At 38.9% G+C, this 20,012-nt stretch overlaps 3 protein-coding genes across 4 annotated transcripts in view; 2 read left to right on the forward strand and 1 right to left on the reverse strand.

Annotated features, from left to right (window-relative positions):
* The window catches only part of selenof (selenoprotein F), a 131,084-nt gene that overhangs the window by 96,413 nt on the left and 14,659 nt on the right, over positions 1-20,012 (reverse strand). The window lies entirely within an intron of this gene.
* On the forward strand, positions 4,262-10,406 carry lrrc8da (leucine rich repeat containing 8 VRAC subunit Da). The gene is made up of 3 exons (XM_072364115.1): positions 4,262-4,389; positions 4,501-4,586; positions 6,888-10,406. Coding segments are annotated over exons 2-3 (2,538 nt in total). The 5' UTR covers positions 4,262-4,389; positions 4,501-4,585; the 3' UTR covers positions 9,425-10,406.
* LOC140269094 (uncharacterized) lies at positions 12,363-19,937 on the forward strand. 2 transcript variants are annotated; one of them, XM_072364119.1, is made up of 11 exons: positions 12,363-12,528; positions 12,847-12,926; positions 13,270-13,360; positions 13,669-14,134; positions 14,321-14,396; positions 14,533-14,599; positions 16,879-17,026; positions 18,445-18,505; positions 18,708-18,757; positions 18,849-18,938; positions 19,696-19,937. In XM_072364119.1, the coding sequence occupies exons 1-11, from the start codon at positions 12,443-12,445 to the stop codon at positions 19,714-19,716; spliced, it is 1,236 nt and encodes a 411-aa protein (XP_072220220.1). In that variant the 5' UTR covers positions 12,363-12,442; the 3' UTR covers positions 19,717-19,937. The 2 variants fall into 2 exon arrangements, with proteins under 2 accessions (XP_072220220.1, XP_072220218.1); XM_072364117.1 differs by having other exon boundaries at positions 18,627-18,757; positions 19,696-19,936.

Below are 20,012 nucleotides of genomic sequence, written 5' to 3' on the forward strand. Positions count from 1 at the left end.
CATAGCAACAAGCGTCCAAAATCAAAATGACGTTTTTTAAAAATTCAAAGTTCAAAATCTCAAAAAGTGTAATAATTCGCATAATGAGGTTGTACGGGCACTTAGTACCCATCAGCCTGAGTCTTTGAAAGTTTGAACGATGTCTCTACGATAAAGTATAGCCGAGCGATCAGTGCGCAAATTTTCGACCTTTTTTCCGGTTTTCGGCACCTAGCGTTGCCACGGTAACACTTTTGAACAATAAAAGTAATGCCCATCGAGGCATCATGGAGACGCACGTATTGATGTATGCCATGCTTGGCTGTTAATTGCGGTTCAGGCCGCATTAACAGACGAAAAAGCGTGCGGAATAATAATAATAAAAAGAAAAGGGAAACTTTTCTAGATACTAATAAATCGCCTTCTTTTTTCATGTTTTTCCACATTTTTCTGGCCGTGTTTTATTTGAGGATTTTTTTCTTATCTATCAGAGCGGGGCCATAATGTACACCCGCTTTTTACGGCATTAGCTTGTTAGTAAAATGCTAGCTTTTTTTTCCCGCAATTTTGTTTCAGGGAAGTTCTTGGCATGCACCCACTGCTCCGCAAAGGGGTGTTTACTTTTTTTACATAGTGAAAGGCTGAATTACAAAAATGCGCTAAACAAAATCAAAATATTTTGGCCTAACAAACAGGTTTTTTCACATTTCTTCGGACGTTATTTTTTTTTCACGATTTTTTTTCAGGGAGGTTCTATGCATGCACCCCCTGCTCTGCAGGGTGTGTCTATTTTTGTTTACCTAATTATAGGCGATGGTGTGATGGTGAACCCCTTCCCTTCGGGACGTTTTGCACAATTGCAATATGGTCTTGCCATTTCTTGGCATGCCCATAATTATGTTATTTCAAACAAGGGACTGTAATTGTGTTATGGTACAAAAGCTGTATTCATGAATAGCTGCACTTTTGAATAGGATGAGATTCTCCAGCCTTTGCAGACTTATTAATGTTTTACAGGCTTGAAATGCAAAAATGGTTGTATATTAACAAATTAAATCAACTTGATGAGAAAACTCTAAACATATTTAGTTCATACTGTCTGCTATTAAATAAAAGTCAAAATAACTGTAAGATTAATATACATATATATATATTTTTTAAAATATTTTTTTTTATATCTACTAGCATATTCTGCACACATCCTGATTTGAGGTTGCATAACTAAGATGGAATAGGCACAACATAACCGTTTTTCTGTAACTTGACATAAACTTACCAATTACTTCAAACTAATGCAATGTGGTTATATGAACACTTCAATTTCTGGAAATTTTGATATGGGCATGCCCTACTGCCCATTTCTGCCCTCTTGCTGCTTTGCTTTGGGGTGGTAGTGCTTGTGTTGTGTTCTGTTTAAAGTGGTTCTGGTTGTGTTTGGGGTGCTGTTGTTAATGAACCACACCTGTTCTGGTTGTGTTTTGGTTGTTCTGGTTGTGTTTGGGGTAGTTAATAGTGGTGTTTGGGGTAGTTAATAATAGTCAAATAAACCACACCCCCTGGTGATTGAGGGTTGTTTATGGGTTGTTTACGAACCACACTCGTTATTGTTTGGGAGACACTGGTGACACTGGTGTCGGTGTGCATCAGGACAACAGCAGGTGGAGCTAAATAAAAGCAAGTTCTTTAGTTTGGAAAAAGGTTTGCCCAGGCTGAGTGATGAAACTTGTTGTTCTAGGATTATGATTAGTTGTCAGTTTTCATTGAAATATCTTTTCAAAACAAATCTCTCACTCAGTTGTGTATTAGAATCCCCATCGTTGATATCAGGTGTATTTGATTCGTAACATGACATTGAGGCTCTCAGAAAGCACACACATGAGCAAGTTTATTAGAAATTTTTTGCACTTTAGAAGAGATCTTTGAAAAAATAATTTTAGCTTAAAAGTGTATCCACATTCCTGAAAAGCCTTACATCTTAAGCATGCTTGCAAGCTTTTTAAGAGTACTGATGGGGCTAATTTGTGTTAGACTAAAATACCTGTGCAATTTACCATTACAAGTAACAACAGGAGAGGTGAAACATTTACACCAAACAAACCTGTATGCAGGTATCGGGGAAAAAACATGAATATTTTAGCCTGTTTCTTTGTCCTCAACTGAAGCATACAAGTTAAGGCACACACTGCATTAACAATACCTGAATGCCTCTCGAGCTGTTTTTATATTTTTCAAGAGGCAGGATTTTTGTCACATCATAGTTCTTTCTTACTGTTTTACAATGTCTTGTTTGAATATACCAAGGATACAAATTACATTCATTCCTTGCCTTACACACATCTAACATTACTCCTGAACTTCCTACCCACTGTGCGTGGGGGTGAGAGCTCTGTGTTTGCTGTGCATACAGGAAATTACCTGCCATAGAAACAGGTTTGCGTGGGTCTTTTGTTAGTTTGTGGCTTTCAGGGGGGAAAAAAACTAAATGACTGTTTATTTTCTCAACACAAATCTGTTGTGCATATCTGAAGCACCCCCCACCCGTTTTTTTACAAATCAAAGAGGGAAGTCCATGCTAACTAATTTGTAGTTTAGTGGGCAGATTCCCACCTCACTGAACATGGTTGCCAGGAGTATCTGGGCTTGTCAGCAGCTGGCCCCTACCGGCAAAGCCAGAGAGGAAACCCCATTCTGTTCAACAACTGCTCTCTTACCAAGCAATTACCACATACCTCTTCCTCCTCATCGCCACACCAACCATATGTCTCACCACAATCAGATCTAATTGTTAAGCATTAGGATGATACTCTCTTGTAAACCTCTTGTAGTAAATAATGTTTTGTTATGGAGTGAAAGGATTAACTTTCAATATAATTTGATAACACCAAAGTCAGAAATTAAGAGAGTTTACATGCATCAAAACCAGTTTATTTGTAAAGCATGTTTCATACGCCAAGTACAAACTTATGTGCTTAACAACATATGTGACAATACTACTGTGTCTACTTTTACAACTAGACACAGTAGTATCAGACCTGAGTTGTTGGGGGAAGAGTTCAAGAGAGCAGAGCACACCTTTTTGTTGGAGGTCTGTATAAATTCACCTCTCTGAGGGATGTGACACTCGGCTCTGAGTAAACGCTTGGCTCTATTGCAGACACAGGAAATTGAGAGAAAATATAGACTATATCGATTTGTATACATTTGTTTATTTAGTCTACAGTCACGTACCACTTCCACGTGTCATTACATCACAAAACTGACTCCAGTCACTACTGTTCTTTTTTTCTCTCTCCTTCCTTTTTACTGAACGGGGTTAGCGTGAGTGGTAGCAGCAAACAGCCCGTGACCGGTTGAAACCTGTATGGATTGAAACTGAGAAGACACCTCCTCCACCCAGTGCATCATCAACCAGATCCAGAAAAAGCTGGAGTTTATGCACGAGTTCAGCTGCACTCAAACAGAAAGACTGGCACATAATGAGACTGACGCCTTAATAAAGAAGCTAATATTTCAGATGAGTCTCGAGAGCGGACAAAGCTGATGCTGCGTTCATGACCTATTCGAAAGATTAAAGAATTGGCTGCAAAGTTTTTCAGGTTGGTGGTCAACATATTCACTTCATGTCTCACATCCCAGTTGTTCCCCTTACTGAATAATTAATCGATTGTCGATTGAAAGCCACACAAATTAAAGTAAACTTTATGCTGGATAATTTTTCAAGACTTGGTACCCCCCCCCCCCCCCCTCAGAAAAAAAAAGAAAACAAAAAAAAAAACTGACAAATGTGACATATACTGTACATAGATGGGTGAAAGTTTTCTCTTATAACCCCAGGGTTCCATCCGTCAATCGGCCATAGTTGTATCTGACTATCTCAAGCTGGAAGTAATTTTAAACCGCAATAATGTAATTTCAACGCTTTTTAAAGACAAAAAAATCCCCTATGTTTCTGTATGATAGTATTTGTTTGCTTTGTAAAAAATAATAATAAAACAAATAACGTGAAAAGTACAAATACTGCTGGTCAACGGCGAAAATTAATGGGTAATAGTTTACATTTTACGCACCAATTGGATTAAAAAAAAAACCTCATCGTTGAATAGACATCTGCGTTATCGCCGAAATAGTTGCTTTGTCGGGGTTAGAGTCGGCGGTTGAACGTATCTGCCTGGATGTATCGCTGTCTTCCCACAGACCCTGAATGCAGCATCAGATAAACCGGCAGGCGGTGTCTACGGGAAGTTGTTATAATGTTCTCCTCCAATGAGAAACGCCCAAAACACCCACAACAGAGCTCTATGCGGCTCCATATTGGATCTGCCTTTTCTTAGAAATACATTGCTCAGGAGGTCTTCCTGTGCATATTGTCTAACACACGGAAAAGCAATCGGCTCCGCTCCGCGCGTTCAGGTATGAGGGCAACAAGCCGACCAGGCGTACTCTCACGAACAAATGTTCTCAAGAGATTTGCTTTAGTAAGCGGCGTCATTTCCACAGTTTTTAACGGTTCTGAGAAATTAGGTTAAAGACGCACCTGAGGAGTGGATGGAAAACCGGCATGTAAGGTGAAGAAGAAATAATTGGATTGAGTTAAAGTCATACGGACAGTAAGTATCTTCTCTTTGACAAAATGTTTTAATACACTCTTGCAAATTCACGCTAAGCATATTAATTCCCAATAACTTGACAGCTATTCTTCCTCCCACTTGAACAAGTAGATAATTGTTTCCAGAAACTGGTTAGCGGGTATGAATATATAATGCCGGGACGCATGCTGATTCTCCCATTTCACATGTCTCAAAAAGTCACCTGACCCAGAACAGCAAAAATTGAGAAATTTAAAAAAAACATCGCGTGAGCAAAAATGTGAAGTATCATCGAGCAACCATCGAATTTTCTGATTCCCCTTTGTTTTCTTTAGTACTACAAACGTCTTCTGTAGGTCAAAATGGTCCCTTTAAGTCTCAAGCTCCTGTTTTACCCTCAGACACGAGTTTGACTTAATGTACAGTAAACTCTCTGGTAGCCATCTTAGAACTTAGAATTTATCTTATTGAACTTGACATGCAGAGCAGCGGATGCTATCACGTGGGAGCTTCAGTTTCGCACATTCAGCCTGGACGTAACATGTTCCTCCATTGATTTGACTAAGAACACTCCTTGCCTCAACAGTTTCGCCAACTCACACGAACTCACACGAACACACACGAACACACACAGACAGTCAGCCATCTGAGAAAAGACGAAGGGAAGGTGGATAATTATATGGAGCTACTCTCAACTTTGTCTTAAATGTGGCTCATAAACTTGTACTGCTAAGTTTAGGCAAAACAATAAAATCTGCCTGAACACAACCATCATTTCTAAAAAAGTAAATTGCCTTACAGTTTGCCTTCACATGTTGTCAGATGGTTGAATACAGGTCTTGAGGACAGCAGATGTTTCAACCTGTCATGGTAGGAGAAGCACAGATGTTACAAATAACATTAATGATGGATCAGATCTATTTGGGCTTGTGACAGTGAGTCGTCATGCGCTGTCCCACACACTTTGAAGCACACACATTGCATTGCAGAGCTTTTTTTTTTTTAAAGCATAGTTATTTATTTCAGTGACTTTCAGGACATTCTTATTTTAAGGCAGACACACACCCTCTTAGCCACAGGTTTTCTGCTAACAGTTTCCATAACACATCGTTGTCATCATCTAAGTAGAAGCTAAATTCTGTTTTTTTGTGACACTCATTTTTTTCTCTTTTTTTAACATAGTAGATAAGTCTTTTAATATGCACCTGTATACAGTTGAAGACAATAATAGTTTTAATGGCATCTTGCCTAAGAGATTTAATTTTGAGGTACATTTGCAAAGGAGAAAAATCTTAAAATGTCTTAAAATTATATGTTTGTCCACCTAGAAAGGTTTTATCTCTGCTAAAATGAAAGATGTTCTTTGCCTCAGTGTTTAGTGCTATGAAATGGTTCTAATGTTCCACAAAACTGTTGCAGGTCTCAGAGTTTAAATGAGCAAAATGCTTGTTTGAAATGTCTGGTTTAGTCATTGTGAGTCAGATTAGATGAAACAAGTGGCAATCCAAACAGTATAGAAAGTGCCACATCCACCAAACAAGTATTTCAGTAAATCAAACACGTGTGCTAAACATCTGAGTGTATCAGAAGAGCTGGTAGACTTGGGCCCACATGTTGCCCACAGTGTTGCAATATGTTTTGATGTAGCACAATGATTGCGTGGCGTTTAGGCTCCATGGAACATAACTAAACAAACTTGTGACAGGAAGTGAGAGTTTAGTGTAGCACACCATGATCAAATTATGAAGCACACTTGTGCTCAGTGGTGCCCTCAGTTACACATTTACAGCTCGTTTAGCTGGGGCATAAATGTGGACTCCTGCAGCTTCTGTAGAGAGTAAAACATGGCTCTCCACTTTTGGAAATTTGTTGTGGATCTGACCCAGAAAAGTTGAATTTCCTGGTCTAAGTTTGCTCTAAAGCCCCTGTTGAATGCTATTTTTAAAACTTCCTGTCTTTTTTCTGTTACCTTGAAGATTACTCATGACAAAAGGATGAAGTTGGTCTAAGCTTTCAGTGGACTGTTTATATTCTAACTTTGTCATATAAACAAAGTCTGCAATTTTTCAGCGAATTTCATGATTGTTACATCAAATTTGAAATAACAGTAGAAAATGTCCATCAGTTCTTTGTGTAATGTCCTCAAATTCCTTTTTTTTTTTTTTTTGTCCAAAATGTACGATCAGATTACAGTGATGGTGATGATGAAATAAAGATAGCAGAAAATATCCAAATTTGAGGAAAAATACCCAAGTGAAATACATCTAGAATTTATCAGTAAATTTTGAGTAAGATTAATTACTTCTCCTTTGTCTGTTGCAGTGATGTTCACTCTCACTGAGGTTGCATCCTTGAACGACATTCAGCCAACATACCGCATCTTAAAGCCATGGTGGGACGTATTTATGGACTACCTGGGATTGGTCATGCTTATGCTGGCCATATTTGCAATGACCATGCAGATCACCAAGGATCACGTGGCTTGTCTTCCTTGTCTGGAAGAACCAGAGGAGGCCACTGGAACTAAATCCAACTTGGCAGATGTACAGGATATGGCCTTATCAGCAGCCACTGGTGCCCCTGTTGCATCCACCATCCCATTGGTTAGTAAAGCCCCCAATGAAATCCACGAAACACAGCAACATGCTGCTGCTGCAGAGAAATATACAAATCAGCCTCAACCGACGGGCGTCAAAACCAACCTGGACTTTCAACAATATGTCTTTATCAACCAAATATGTTACCATGTTGCCTTGCCCTGGTATTCCAAGTACTTTCCATACCTCACACTCATCCACACCCTTATTCTTATGGTCAGTAGCAATTTCTGGTTCAAGTATCCCAAAACAAGTTCAAAAATTGAGCATTTTGTTTCTATCCTGGGTAGATGTTTTGAGTCTCCTTGGACTACAAAGGCTTTGTCTGAAACAGCTTGTGAGGACTCAGAGGAGAACAAACAGAGGTTGACGGGCACCTCTTCAACACCACAGCAGGTGTCTTTAGAGGGAAAGGATGAAGGTACAAATGTCAACCAGTCCACACCCATGCTTGGAGTAAAGTTTTCTGCAGACAAGCCCATTGGAGAGGTACCAAGCAGTATGACAATCCTGGATAAAAAGGATGGGGAGCAGGCGAAAGCCCTATTTGAGAAGGTGCGAAAATTCAGAGCCCATGTGGAGGACAGTGATTTTATTTACAAGCTCTATGTAGCACAGACTGCTGTCAAAACTGTTAAGTTTATTTTGATATTGTCCTACACTTCAACCTTTTTGGCTGAAATAAATTTCAAGCATGATTGTGAGCCTGATATAAAACAATTAACAGGATATAAAAAGTTCTTCTGTACACACAACATGGCTTTTATGCTGAACAAGCTGCTCATTACTTACATGGCATTGATTTTGATCTATGGGATGACATGCCTATACTCTCTGTTCTGGGTGTTTCGAAGACCTCTGAAAGAGTACTCGTTTGAGAAGGTGCGTGAAGAGAGCAGCTTTAGTGACATTCCTGATGTCAAAAATGATTTTGCATTCCTCTTACACATGGTTGACCAATATGATCAACTTTACTCCAAGCGCTTTGGTGTTTTCTTGTCTGAGGTCAGTGAGAACAAGCTGAGGGAGATCAGCCTCAATCACGAGTGGACCTTTGAAAAACTGAGGCAGCTTGTTACCCGCAATGCGCAAGACCAGCAGGAGTTGCACCTCTTCATGCTTTCCGGTCTCCCGAATGCAGTGTTTGATCTCACGGACTTGGAAGTCCTGAAACTGGAGCTGATTCCTGAGGTAAGGTTTTCAGCCAAGGTCTCCCAAATGACGAGCCTGCAAGAGCTGCATCTTTGCCACTGTCCGGCTAAAGTAGAGCAGACAGCTTTTGCTTTCCTCCGGGATCATCTCCGCTGCCTTCATGTAAAGTTCACAGATGTTGCTGAGATCCCACCTTGGGTTTATCTGTTGAGGAGTCTGAGAGAGCTAAATTTAATTGGCAACTTGAGCTCAGAAAACAACAAAATGATTGGTCTAGATTCCATGCGAGATTTGAGGCATTTAAAGACCTTGTGCCTAAAGAGCAACCTCACAAAAATGCCCACAAACATCACAGAGCTTTCGCCACATTTGATTCGGTTAATAGTGCACAATGATGGTACAAAACTGCTGGTACTGAACAGTCTGAAAAAAATGACAAACCTAATTGAACTGGAGCTGTATAGCTGCGAACTAGAGAGGATCCCACATGCTATTTTCAGCTTGACCAACTTGCAAGAACTTGACTTAAAGTTGAACAACATCAGAACCATCGAGGAGATCATAAGCTTCCAGCACCTCAAGAGGCTCACATGTCTTAAACTGTGGCACAATAAAATCATCACCATCCCATCATCCATTGGCCAGGTCAAGTCTCTGGAGTCACTCCACCTCTCTCACAACAAACTAGAGTCCCTGCCTCCAGCCTTGTTCACTCTTCCTAAACTGCGACACTTGGATGTGAGCCATAACTCCATCACGGTGCTTCCACCAGATGTGGGTCTCCTCCACAACCTCCAACATTTGGCCATCAACTCGAACAAGCTGGAAGCACTGCCCAAGCCTCTATTCAGAAACACCAAGCTGAAGGTTCTATGCGTGGGGCACAATGCGCTCACCACGTTGCCAGAGACCGTGGGTCAGCTGGTCCAGCTCACTCAGCTGGAGCTCAGAGGAAACTGTCTGGACCGACTGCCCACCCAGTTAGGAAACTGCCGCCTGCTGCGCAAAAATGGCCTTATCGTGGAGGACCATCTTTTTGACACACTGCCTGTGGAAGTTAAGGAGAGCATCAGCCGAGAAACAAATGTGTCCTTTACAAGTGGCTTATAGCACAACCAAACTGGCAGTGATCAAATGAAGAGACTTTAGTAATGTATTTTCCATAAAATGAATTAATTTACTTGATTATTTTAATGTTATCTTAGTTGCTTACATTTTACTATAGCTATTAAGAATCGGATTACTTGTTGTTGAATGTGTATCCAATTTGACTTTCTTTTTTTTTCTTTCTTTTTAATTTTCTTTTTTATTAGCTTTTAGTGATCTGGAAAAAAAACGTTTGTCATATGTTCTTCTCTCTAGACCAAAACTGCTCCACTGACATGTCCTTATGTTGTAGGTACTCAGGTATAAATGTAACCATAGGGAACAATCTTTTTGCCTTAACTGCTGCTGTTTTTTTTTTACAGTGAGGATTTTCACAAAGGAAAGGCCAAAAATGAATGATTCAAGTTTTTCTGTCTATTTTCATAGAGACACAGTCCCCCAGAGTGATTTTTAGGTGTTACGGAAGCAAACGCAATGCAACACTCCTTTTTCTTTTCTTTTTTTTTTTTTTTGTAGTTTTTTACTATGCTCAAGTCATTTAACCTTTGTATATTCCTCATACATTGTCTTGTAGCTAACATAATTAAGAGTTGTAAAACCCAGGTGGAGACCAAGCACCCGAAATGAACCTTTACCTTTTTTGTTGTAGAGATTGTGCACTAAACCCTACTATTTCATTTTTACAAGAAAACCCTGATGATGTAAAAATTGAATGTCCTTCATTATAACCTTTTCTGAGACCAATGTAAGCTAATAAAAGGGAAATCTGTTGGCTAGCTTTTAAATCATGTTTTAAAAACTGAAGTGTGATTGAAGCAAATCAGTAGTTGGACTGATTGTCCAAAGTATAATCACCTTATGATAATAATGTCTACCTTCATTCTTTCAATGTACCTCTGTGTAGGCTAGCATATAAGTGTTCTTCACAGCTCATGTACCACCTTGGCGATTCCATGCTCAAAGTTCACAATTTTATGGGACAATAAAACAGTCTAATCATTATTCATCTCTCTAAGGTACACTCCATTCAGTGCTGTTCTGTGGACAGTATACTGCTGGAACTTCGAGTTTTTCTGATTATAAAGATGTATTTTAGGGTCTTTAAAGAGGACTCACAATAGCGCCTTAGTGGAAAAACTTTCATAGATGTAAAGCAAATTATTTTAGTATTAGCACTTACATTAAAATAGGTTCCTAAACTTTTTCTCAATGCTGTGGGGGGCAGATTTTTAAAAAAAAAATGTTTTAAAGTAACAACCTCTTGCTTATTTAAATACATTTATGAAATATGTTTCCCAGTTAGCTAATCAGATTTACTGACTGATCATGAAAAATAATTAAGGCATTTAATTTGGTGACTGTCTTTTTGTCCTCTGTTCATTTTGCCCCTCACACGCAAATCTGCTTTCCTTCTTAACCTGAATCTTGATTAGACTTGTGTTCATCAGAACACTTGTTTCTTTCTTTCCTAATTTAACTTGTCATAAAAGGAAAGACAATTATGAGACTAATAACTTTAATAACAGCAACAAAGCAATGAATTATGTTAACAAGATAAAACCTTAGTAGCGGTTTGCTCTACTTTTTTCCCTCAGAGGGACAGTTCTTACCACCCTCTTTGTTTCCTGTCTTTACCAGGACATTAGGGCCTCTGTACAAGCGGAGGCTCTTTTGTCGATGTTGCCAATAGACAAAGAATGGACAATGGTACAGTGGCCTCAGCAGCTTCCAAGAAATTTGATAATCCCCCACCATGCTCTTCTGCAGTAAAACTTTCAGAAGTTAAATCATACTCCAGAATATGTTTCAAGTTGTCAGAAAGAAACGGAAAACAGAAATCAGTATTTTTCTCAGCAAATGTCTATTGTTAACATGACAAAGGATATCTTTAGTTAACCCATCTATATTATCCTACTAACAATATTTCTGTTAAGATGAGTCCCATAAGACTTTTTCATTCTAAGGTACACTGGATTTTACAGGGATGATCCCTTGAAGATGAACAACAGTGTGCTTGAGCTTGTGAATCTTGTTAAGGAAGGACAGTATCATCACTGTTTCTATGAAGACATTGACTACAACTTTTCTGAGAATTGATGTCAAAGTGTACCTATCCTCAACATCATTACAAATAGTTTTAGTCTGGGTGCACTACCACACTCAGTTTCCTTTAGATTATGTTGTCAGCTTCATAGGCTGCTCTCATCCACATATCATTTTATGTATTAAATCACACCTGTGATCCGTGAGCAGGTTCGAAGACTGTACCTTCATTTATGTACAGTTAGATGAACCCACTCAACCCTGTATTTGCAATACCTTAGTTTAACATGGATACAACAGAACAGGTAGTATACAAGTATACAACCTGAATTTTGACAAAGGAGTATTGAGAAGTGAAATCATATTTTGGAACAGAACTTTAGTGGTTTAATCTTTGAAAAAAATGATTGATGGGCTTTTGCTCTTGTTACCTGGTTTGTGTTTTCACCTTACTAATATCAAGATGAGTAGAAAGTTGATTAGTGTATGTGATGCTGGATTACCACCTAACTACTATGAGTAGTGTGTATTCCATCTGTCAGTTAGCTTTTCACAAAAAGGTTGTATGTACATTCTTCTGAGAATTTACTCAACCACATCCCCAAATAAAAGGTTAAGCTTATGCAATATGAAGCTCAACAGGAGCCTAGCTGCCTTTTTCTAGCCCTTGGCATATTAAACTGTTCATGTCTGTATAGAATTCATATTGATGACACTGGTCTGAAAAGCATACAAAACGTGGCTTTATCCATTTGGACATTGTTCACTTGACATTCATATTAATTTCACATAGGTGATATGTATATTATTGAAATCCCTGCTATTTTTTACTTTAATTTATCCCATAAACTGCACAGAAGCAAGTGCACCGTGTGTTGCCTTTGGCTGCCATCTGTCGGCTGGCGTAAACATCCGTTAACCTGCAGACGAGCTAGCTTTAGCATTTACACATAAAACTCATCAGCTTCTGCAGATATAATGAACCGTTCGAACAGAATTCCATTCAACCCCCCAGCAATAGTTAAAACAAGTGTTTCAGAATATAAACAGCTGCTGCCTGTAAGGTATGTAAATCCTGTTCTCTGAGCTGTCTTAAGCTGTTGCTATAGTGTTTTAGTAAGTTAAAATTTACAACGATTTTTTTGGGTCTGTGCGGCAAACTTTAAGGAAGCCTCAACAATAAGCGTTACATGAAACCCTGTCATTGTAATATTTTTTTTTGTTATGCCGAGCTGCGGAAGCTGTTAGCTAAACTACCCAAGCTAGCTGAGTTTGGTTTCTTTATTTGTGGACGTATACGCTGTTCTGCACGTCCATTGTATTCATGTTTAGTAGCTTTTATTGTATTGACTTGCTCTGTCATTTTGTAACAAATGTAACAGAGTACCCCAGGAATTCATGGAGGCCATGCAACGTATATCAGGAACATCTGACATGGCTGCCAAGACTCAACCAAAGAAAGGTACATAGCCTATTTCTGCTGGGGATTAACACAACAAGCACACATATGCATCTTGGGCATCACCTCAGCTGTGATTTTGAAAGCTTTTGCTAATTCGTCTCAGATAAATTCTACTTTATATCATTCTTTTTAAAAAACAAACAAACAAAAAAAACGCTGTATTCATTTGGTCTGTTTCTGAATGTCTTTCTGTTTTGAAGTCAGCTATATACCAAATGAGAATCCTTTACTGGGGTGTTAACAGAGATATGACAGATGTTTAGGGGATGGCCATAGATTTAATGTCTGCAATAATTTAGTCAAAATAAACTGTAGTTTCATCTTTCTTTTTTTTATTATACAGCGCAATCTCCTCCTGGAAGATGGAGATCTTCCTTCACACCAATAAACAAACAGGGTGGCAGTTTTCAGGACAAAGGCTCAAGCAGGGAGAGGTGAGGTGGGCAGTTCAGGTTGAAAACAGTGTCTCTTGTAGTCGCAATCCTACAGGTTCCACATTTTAGCACTCACCTTTTTCTTTCAGTAAGTTAAAATGTTGAAAGATTGTCTACTCCCTTTTGCTTTCATCAAGAGTTATCTCTTGTGAGATTATACAGCAAATTTGATTTCCACAGTTTTCGCTTAATTTTCGATTTGTTGCTACAACAGTTCAGATAGTGTGCTATAATGTGACGGTAAAAAGTCTTTAGAGATGATTTATATTCATCTAATTACAAGTAAACTCTCTTTCATTTGCCTGTAGGACTGAGCTTTATGACCCTAACAGTCCTTTGTCATCTGATTCTGAGCCTGGGATGTCACAAGCCAAAGGCTGCAACCTCCTGCCACCCAGTAAGGATAAGAACCTGGGTCGTCGGCGGTCGTCTCCAGATAGAGTCTGTCATGACAACAGATGCTGGGAGTCATCCTACTCTGAGCCCAGGGGCTGTCCCCTTGACAACAGACGTAAATTTACCAGCAGAACTAGACCAACTGAGAACAGAGGTATCAGTCCTGGGCATATAATGCCTGAAAGAGGGACTTACAGCCCAGATGCTGAGTCACCTGATCGTCCAGGTTTTGCCTTCACAAGTGGACCACTGGACCAAAGAGGTTGCTGTCCTGAAAGTCCTCCTCATGGCCCCGCCACTCAGCGGTTCCCTGCATCTTATGGAGGACAGATAACTAATGGAGAGGAGAGGATAACATTGCCAGAATATAGGAGAGAGGTAGTACTGTCAACATTTGACAACAAGTGATTCTTGCTTTAACTTGGTCTGCAGTTAAAGGTTGAAAAAAGAAAAGGGTGGGCCTGAATTATGTGCTTCGATTTTCATATTTTATTTAACAGTTTCTGTTTCCTATGTTGTTAGATGTGATAATAGTGTCTCAATGGGTACTTTATCTCCTTGTAGATGACCACTACACATAGACTATCCCCGCCCAGATTAAAGCGGGATTATCCACATCAGTTGGGATACGTTGAAACGGGTAAACTGGCATTTTCACGAAGTCATAGTAGTGTTAGCTCTGTTTTCTAGGATTCCAGAATAAATCTAGGATAAATATGATTGGTTTCAGTCACTGTCTTGATGTTAGTAACTTTTTGAAACACGTTACTCAACAGGACTGGACCAAGACTCACCTTCCAGAAAGATGACAAAGAGAGAGGGCAGAACTATAAGAATGGACAGGTAAGCACCAAGCAAACTGATGTGAAGTAGTTCATATGAGAATGAGAAGAGTACAAAGGGAGAGGACAGTGATTTAAACTGATTGCTGTGTTTGTATAGTCCTCTCACTTTTGGGCCTGTGGGAAAAAATGACTTTTTCTCAAACTGTTGCATCAGTAGTTTCATTATCATTCAGCGTTCTCCTGACTCTTTCATTTCACCTCCCTCTCCAAATCTTAACACTGTTTTTCTCAGAATAGATGAAAGCTGTTTTCCATTTTCAAAACTTCCCAAAAACATAACTCAGCACAACACTAAGATTAGACAATTTTGCAATACTAAATGTGAAAGGGCTCAATATTTCATAACTCTGGTTAAAGAGCAACAAACTTGTCTGCCTCTTTCTGACTGACAGTGTACGTCTGAGCACAGCTCTCTTCTGCGTTTCCTTCCGCTGATGAAATCTTTAAGAAACTTTTATACGAACCTAGTTTTTTTTTTTTCTTAACACTCCATCACACTGCCTTTGATACCACCAGAGACTAGATTTATTTCTTTTATCTACCATTTCAACTGACCTGGCTGGCAAAGAAATTGACAAAAACTCATGCACAGTAGCAGGAGAAGCAACATTTAACTGAACTAGTTCACTGGGTGCATTCACAGTTTAGAATTGGGGGACCAGTCAACTCTCCTTCAGTTTTTAAATGAAATATTTCAGTTATTGAATCAATATCACTGAGAGCAGGTGTCAAGATTGATGCAGGAAGGGAGGACCCAGATGCAGAACTTCCAAAACAAAAGGTTTATTCAAAAGGCAAAACAGAAAGCGCGACTGAGCCGGATTATCAAAAATCTTAAACTCTGGCAGGAAATAACAAGACTATGGACATGGACATGGACATGGGCATGGACATGGGCATGGGGGGGGACAAAACAAACAAAAAAAAAAAAACTGAAAATAAGAATATTAAAACAAACTGTGACAGAGCTGGCGACGGCGTGAGCGAAGATGCGCCCGCCCGAGCCACTTTCCACTGGTCGAACCCCTCGGCCAAGCCATCGTACAAGGCTGCGAGTCGGCTCTGGAGAGCGTCGAAGTCTGCTGGGTCCATGTCTGGAAGAATCCTTCTGTCAGGAACAATGGAGGAAGGGAGGACCCAGATGCAGTACTTCTCAAAAAACTCAAAAGGTTTATTTCCAAAGACAAAAAGGTCAGAACATAGGACGCGGCTGAGCCGGATATCAAAAATACTAAGTGTTAGTAAAACAAAATAAGACTATGAAAACTGTGGCTATGAATTAACAAAAACTATGACACTGTGAGGCACAACCAGACTTAGCTTTTCTTGACTGTGACATGAAGGGTAAGTGAGGATTCTGCAAAGAGTGTGACTGAACCTGGAAACTAAATGCTGTGGGGAGATGATTGGTGATGACGTGCAGCTGTGAAACAGAAAACAGGTGGCATGAGTGAACCTAACGTGACAGGGGGAAAAAACATGACCTGAAACCTGAAAACATGACAAATGACCTGAAAATAAGAATATTAAAACATAAACTGTGACAGCAGGATGAGTTAAACAATTTTTCCAGTAAATGACAAACTCAAAAATACCATTAAGAATACCTTCTAAATGATTCTTTGTCATTATTTTCTTTGACATGACTGACTGATTACTATTACTAAGTTCAAGTGGACCGATTACAGATAAACAGTCAAGTTCTGTTTAAATAAAAATACTGTCTCTGTACACAGGCCTATTCTAATTCCACCCATACATTTACATAATTTGAATGCTAAGAGATGAGACAGAATGCTTTTTAGGTTTTCCATTTCACAACCAGCTATGTCATTATTTCCGGAGGTTGTAAATTAAAAACTACCCGTTTAGCTTTGTAGTCTCTTGTTAAGTTGGAACTTTTTATATTACAGTTATATAATATAATAATAATATTATAATAATATAATATTCATGTATTTTCTTAGTGTAAAAGTCACATGAAGATGAGAACTATCATGTTTTCATTACCTTGAAATGACTTTCCATACAATGATGCTGCAGATGTCTTCCTAAGTCTCCACTATGTTGCGCCACAATTTTATCACAGTAACAGGAGGGACAAACCAAACACTGGCTTTAGGGTGGGCCTGATAAATTGTTGGCAGTCACTAGTTTTTCCCTATATGCTTAAAAAGGGAGAATGAAGTGGAGAGTGTTTGGTAGGTTGCAGTTTATGTTACTAGATGTCACGACATGCCACTAAGTGGACCCTTAATAGTTTCTTGTTGTTGACAGTTGTCCTATCACATGTGACCTTTGTGATGTCGAACTGGCCAGTGCGCAGGAGCTTGAGGCTCATTTGGACAGCAAAGACCACTGGGATACTCTGGAGCACATTCAGCTGAACAAAAATTATGATGATCTGGTTATAGCATTTCTACAGGTAATAATACCCAGTACAGGTAAATACACGTTCCGTTGATGGTTCCTGGGTTGTACCTGCTAACCTGTCTCAGTGAAAAGCTTTAACTTAGTTTCTTGTTTTTATCCTAAAAATACATCACCACAATTTCAACAAGTTGGCATGCTGTGGAAAAATTTGAATAGAACAGACTAACAACAGACACAAATTGTATTCACAAGAGAACATAGAAATTGTATAAAAGAGAGCAAGTGATCTCATAAAAGTTGGGACAGGGAAAAAGTAAGTAGCACTAAAACGAAAAACAAACAGCTGGAAGAACAGGATTGAGTATAAAAAGAGCACCTTACAGTGGCATAGTCTCTCTGAACTAACTAAGTATGGGAAGAGATTCAACCATCAGTAAAAACCTGCGCCTATAAGTTGTGAAGCAATGATATGATATAATATATATGATATGGTATTAGAATAAAAAAACTTTCAAAGATTCAGAGAATCTGTTCAGGGGACATGGACAAACATCCACATTGGATGTCTACGCTCATCAGTGCCTCACTGCATTAAAAACAGGCACTATTCTATCGGTGCTGTGGAGTAGGATTAGTGGCTTAGCAAAGTAACAAAAGATTCAGCTCTGGATTTTCTGTATCATGAAGCTGGTTGTCTTCTTATCAACATGGCCAAGCCGGTTTCCAGCAAAGATTACCGTAAGTTCCGAGATAAGAGATGAACATGTATAAGCATTACCTCCATACCAATCAATGCTCTTAGAAAATAAATAAATAAGATATTAGTGCTGGACAAAGAGAGGCAGTGGTTTTAATCAGATTATTTCACACATTCACATAGTCTGCCTTATTTTTTCTTTTATCTTTCCTTTCTGTTGTGGCTGCAGCAGCTATGTTGCTTTTCAGCCTGCCAGAAACACTGAATTGTGATCTGATACTAATGCTGCCTGTTTTACCCAGCGCTGGATAACCGGGGTTGACCTACTGAGTTGGTTACCAGTGTAGTCATACCGCCTCGTGATATCCAAGTTGTTAGGGTTAGTTAAGCCAGATCACCTAAAAGTACCCTGGTTATGTCAAACCTGCCTCGTAGTTCGGGACCCTGGTCTCCTCAGTGCCCAGATGTTACGGACTGTTGGCGAAGGAAAAGGGGATGCTACACAGTGCTAAACATGGCCCTGCTCCAAGTTTTTTTGAGATGTGTTTCATTCCATCAAATTTAAGATCAGCTAATATTTTTCATGAAATAGTAAAAACATCTAATTTTCACACAATATTATGTTTTACTGTTAATAAAATATTGGTACATGAGATATGAATAATTTTATTTTTATTAACATTTTACATTGTCCCAACTGTTTTTATTTGGGGTGTTAACAGATGTTTGTGCCCTTGCTCATCTGGATTGTTATGTTGTTTTCATCTGTATAGGAAGTCATGCTATATAAAAGCTATCACTGTAGCCGGGCCATAGAGGACAGTGCGCTTCAAGGTACATACTTCCAACAAATTGAAGCTGTCAAAAAAATGAAAGATGGAGCAGTTTTATTTCAGTAGTATGTGTTCCAGACAAAGAAACACCAAAGCTCATTCTGGTCCTTGTAACTTGTCAGCTCTGCAGGAAAATGACCATATGACAAAGGTGGAAATATTTCATTGTGCTGCTTGTAAAGTCTATATATACACATCTGCAGCTGAGGTTCAGACTCACATCACCTCTCTGGAACACCTCTCCAAGACGAAGGTAAAATTGCATTAAAAACAACACAAGACATGTCATTTTCTTTGGATGCCTTTTGTTACTCATGGCCATTGTTTGACGTCTTTCCCTGAAGGAGTTTGAAGTGCAGCAGAGACGGGCTTGCCTCGACAAAGCAGACATCATGATCAAAGAGCTGAAACCACAGTTTGAACACTTCCTGAAGGTATTTTAAGAGAGATTTCCTAAGTATTCCAACTTGGTTATTAATTGATGTAAGTACGGAACCTTAAAAAGTGGGGAGAATTTCCATTGAATTTTCGGCAGTTTCATTACATTTGTTTGTTGTTACAATTTGAACTATGAGCTGCTCTTGGATCTATTCTGCTTTACTTAGTTCTCAGACCACAACATGTTGCTTATACTTAAAATTTTGGCTGTTCAACATGGCAAGTTGGCTGTACTCCTTTGACTAAAGTAAATGCAAAGCTGTTCCAAATGGGGAATGTGAGGTTCGTAGCCTTTAGCCGGACATATTTATTATTAAGCTCATTCAGAAGACATTGTAAAGCATTTACTTATAAAGCCCTTTTTGTAAGTATCCATACTCATGGACAACAACTTGGAACAGGGTGGCCGACGTAACAAGTTTAGCTGTCTTAATGCTTCCATGACCAAAGTGATGTTTCCTGTCCTAAATGAAAATAACCAATAATACATTATGTACACAGCCTTTTAAAAAGTATTGACCAAAACGTAGGAACAGATAAAACCAACACTATGTACAAGGAACATCAAACAGATCTTCCTCGATCATGAAAAGGATCAGGAATCCATTTAGTGTCACTTCCTGTATGCTACATCTACTTAAAATGACAAGCACTTATACCATACAAGGCTGCTATTACTTACTATGTGATAATTAAAAGTTGACTACAGGTAAGCTCCGTCAACGATGCTGACAACTAATGTTTTTCTTTCAGGGTGGCTGCCCATTTGAATGAAACTATCGGAAGTCTCCAGAACACGATTCAACACCTTTTCAGACGGACGTAACCTCACATGTAGATTCTGTTTATAAACCGGCCAGTTGGTGCCAGATCAGTGTCACAACCCGAAAGAAAACTAAGTTTGTAAAATTTTTTGGTACTATTTTATTTGTAAGTTACAAGATTCTTTTCATAACATGAATACAAAAATGATTTGAAAAAAGTCAACGTGTTTTTGCTTTTGTTTTTTTATTTTGAACAACACAAATGTTTTACGTATTTCATCTGTGTGATATAATACATTTAAAATT

This window comes from Leuresthes tenuis, unplaced genomic scaffold, assembly GCF_036924035.1.
Source record: "Leuresthes tenuis unplaced genomic scaffold, fLeuTen1.0.hap1 SCAF_14, whole genome shotgun sequence".
Taxonomy (NCBI): domain Eukaryota; kingdom Metazoa; phylum Chordata; class Actinopteri; order Atheriniformes; family Atherinopsidae; genus Leuresthes; species Leuresthes tenuis.

What these genes read in the sequence shown, in the direction of transcription:
- LOC140269094 (XM_072364117.1), top strand. Translation starts at nt 12,443, where the DNA reads ATGAACCGTTCGAACAGAATTCCATTCAACCCCCCAGCAATAGTTAAA. An exon ending in TGGTTATAGCATTTCTACAG is followed by an intron (nt 17,027 to 18,444) that starts GTAATAATACCC and finishes TCATCTGTATAG; the next exon opens with GAAGTCATGCTATATAAAAG. An exon ending in AGTTTGAACACTTCCTGAAG is followed by an intron (nt 18,939 to 19,695) that starts GTATTTTAAGAG and finishes TTTTTCTTTCAG; the next exon opens with GGTGGCTGCCCATTTGAATG.